General features: G+C 33.1%; 1 protein-coding gene across 1 annotated transcript; it reads right to left on the reverse strand.

Moving 5' to 3' along the window:
- Positions 1 to 2,533: 2,533 nt before the first annotated feature.
- Positions 2,534 to 3,437, reverse strand: LOC131063913 (NDR1/HIN1-like protein 26). The gene has a single exon (XM_057997882.2). It carries the CDS (start codon positions 3,369 to 3,371, stop codon positions 2,730 to 2,732), a length of 642 nt encoding a protein of 213 aa, XP_057853865.1. The 5' UTR covers positions 3,372 to 3,437; the 3' UTR covers positions 2,534 to 2,729.
- Positions 3,438 to 3,683: the final 246 nt, after the last annotated feature.

Genomic DNA, 3,683 nt, shown 5'->3' on the forward strand with positions numbered 1-3,683 from the left:
CCAACTTGATGACACAATCCATCAATCTATTCTAAATATGGATATCTCATTTTGGGTTGCACCTAGTAGATTTGAAATCCAAGTAATCTATAGGATTGTATGTGGAGCCTTTTTTAATTTCCTTTACAAATATTTTCTCTCTAAATTATTGGATTCTATAGATATATAGAATCTTTTACAATATAGAGTAAAATGGTTAAAATAGGAGGTCAAAGAAGGAGAAGAGGACTAGGTTTTACTTATGAGGCTTAATAAGGTGGAGAGCAACCAATGAAAGTATGAGTTGACACTAAGGATTTAGGTTTAAGATTCATGACATCCTTGAATAAAAAAAGGATTATAGATTAGTGTATGAGATAGTCACCCTTAACTCTTCTAAATTATGTCACTAAATATTCCAATGAATAGAGGATAATAAAAGTAAAGCTACTTTTATTTTATGGTGTAGTACAATTAATAGGAGAAAATAGTAAATATAATTTTCTTGAAGGTTTCCCTCAAACAGTATGTATCACATAATCTATAAAATTTAATTTCCTCCCACAACCACAGTAGGGAAATCCTCAAATAACTTGTGCCTTCTCTATTAACTATTTCTCTCTCCTTGAGTAAGCACGTCACTACTTCCTCGCCATTTTTCCAATCTGTACACATCTTTCTACAATCTAACAACAATCCAATTGATAGCCTTAGCTAAGAACTCAAAAAATAGTGCTCCAATTTACAAAATATTCCTTTAGTGAAGTACTATCATAACTATTATACCTCTCCATATATAGATTAAGAAACCATTTTTGAATATTTTTTGTTATTTTATATTTCCTCTTTATTGATTAGCATGATTAAGTCTCCTCCCTATTACCATCTAAACCCATATTAACATTTGATGGTTACTCTTCTCCAACTAGAGATATTATTCAAGGATATGATTCATATTGTTATTATAAAAGGCTCCAAAAATCATAAGAATAAAGACAAGAAATCCTAATAATATAGATTGAGGCTAAAAGAAGTTTCTCATTTATGACAATACCATCTTAATATCATTTATTTTACTTTTTACATCAAATTAAATTTAAAATTAATTATAGCTAAAATTTAATTTAAAATATATTTCTCAATTAATTATGAAATAGTTAAAACATAAATATAACCAATTAAAAAAATCAAAACAAACTTTTAAACTATTTTTAAATGTTCGTCAACCCAATTCTCCAATAGAAAACTTTTAAACTATATTTTTTAATCTAAAATATAAGCTCATAGAAATAATTTGGTCCAAATTAAATTCTTCTGGTGAAAGTTTTGAGTTTAGATCATGCTACTTTAAAATTGGATGTGGTGTTTTTATTGGAGGGGTTGGTCTAGTATTGGGCATGCTACATTTGATCTTTTTTTTTTCATTTTTAGAACATGTTGGTAGAAGTCTACTCAGATGTTTTTGCAAATATTGGTCGTGATTTAGGGGAGTGGGACCAGTAGTCGTTAGGGCTAACTTTGTCAACGTGTAGCCATCACATGGAATATCATAAGACCTCCATTTTTTTTAGAAATGTAAAATGGACACTTAAGTATCTACAACTAAGATTTGAAGGCATGACTCATCATGCAGCTCGTCAAAATAAAATGTCTACTACAAAGTGTTGAAAAAATATTTTAAAGATTCTACCAAAACTTAATCTAAAAATGGCTAGTAATTGAAAAAACATAGATCATTTCTTGTTAGTAAAATATCATATTTTTATTTAGAGTATAACTTATATGCAACATAAATGGACCAAATACATATTAGTAACTGGATCAATAATTGTTATATCTAACTTGTAAATCCAACATAAATGAATTAATAGTTGAACATAACAAAAAATATTTTTTGTTATAGAAAAAACACATTATTATATAAAATACAACTTACATCCAACACAAATGAACCAATAGTTGAATATTAAAACTTGTTGAAAATCCTTCTCATTTCACAAAATTATTTTTTGCACTCACCTTTTATATTTGTGGTAGGACAAAATTATTAATATGAAATACTCCAATGAATATACATTGCTACCCCAATAGTTGTACACATAGGAATACTATTTTTTCACCATGACAACAATACTTGCTTAAGCAAGTATCTTATTTTATTAAATGAGCATCTTATTTTTTAAATGACACACATATAGTGGATAGTTATGATATTTTTTAAATGACACACATATAGTGGATAGTTATCATATTTTATTTCAAACAAAAAATTATTTATTTCTCTTGTTAATGAATGTATATTTGTACCTTTTATATAACATTTACAGGTTCTTATGTGTTCAAGTATAGGTCTATTTTGACCAACACTTGGTTATTTTTTTAGTTACATGTAGACTATTTATTTAAAATATGTAGTATAACTTTGTGGTAAGATTGGATATTATGTGTACAATTGCTATAACGAACTACTGATCCCTCTCCCAAAAAAAAAAGGATTGACCATCTAACTTTTAGAACTCTTTCGTCATATCATATTCAAAAAAGAAAGCAAATATAAACTAGCTATGCTCTCGGTATACTTGGCTTTATTTCCTCTCAGTTGGAACCCGATTAGAAAGCCCACAAGAGATCTTACATCCTACAACAGAATTGAAATCCTGCAACAGATCTCGCTATTACAATTCAACGAAACCTTACAATCTAACCCTGAACCTTAAAAAAGTTACATGAAAATCACAGCTCTCCTCAGCTCAGACGCTCACATCACAACTGGTGCGTTCCTCCAGAGGACCCCGATTGCCATTACTGGTAAAACCCATAATAGCAAAACAATTAACATTCAGATGGTAATGCCCAGAAGTCCACGTACCTACCTTCCACCGTATCCTCCCCCCTATCCTCAGATTCACATGAAGAACTCCAGTCTGCTGCAGCTCGGCTCTCCAATTGTCTGCAACAAGCGGAGCCAAGGGAGAGACAGTCCCGTTGAAAACAGCGGGAATAGTGGTGGTATCGTGGTGGTCCTGGTAGAACGGTGTGAGCCAGATGGTTTGGGTGATCTGCTGGGTCTGGTATGTGGCGTAGGCGCTGATCCGGTCATAGTAGACGCCGATCTTGTCATTTGGGTTGTGTGAAATGACGGTGAACTGCAGGGACGAGGTGAGTGCTCGAGCGTCATCGTCTGTGACGTTCCACTTGTAGATAATGGCGTCCTGCACAGAGAACTGTGGCTTATGCGGACGGAGGGCTAAGTATATGACCAGGATAATGAAGAGCACTACTGGAATGAAAACTAAGAGGCCTATGCATAACCTACGCCAGTACTTATTCTCAGGACAGCGTAGACGAATGACCAGGAATTTATACTCATGATAGCGGCAGCTCTTATACATTTTGTATTTTCCGGGCTTTGTTACAGATGAAATCTGAGTTGAAGGCCCAGAGAAAGAATGCGAATTCTGTGTGGCTTGCGTAGCCAATTCTTATAGGCAGAAGTGAAATTTTTTCTGCAATTAGTCTTACTCTTCGAATGGTCTGAGAAATTTCGTTAGTCTTTTTTTGATCGGTTGAAACTTTGTTAGTCTTACTCTTCGAATGGTCTGAGAAATTTCGTAAGCGTAACTAAGGGAACGCGTTGTCGGCGATTTTTTTCCTTGTGGGGCACTGCTTGTACTTCCCACCGCAATTTGACCCGAGAAAATCGT

This window comes from Cryptomeria japonica, chromosome 3 (genome assembly GCF_030272615.1).
Source record: "Cryptomeria japonica chromosome 3, Sugi_1.0, whole genome shotgun sequence".
Taxonomy (NCBI): Eukaryota; Viridiplantae; Streptophyta; class Pinopsida; order Cupressales; family Cupressaceae; genus Cryptomeria; species Cryptomeria japonica.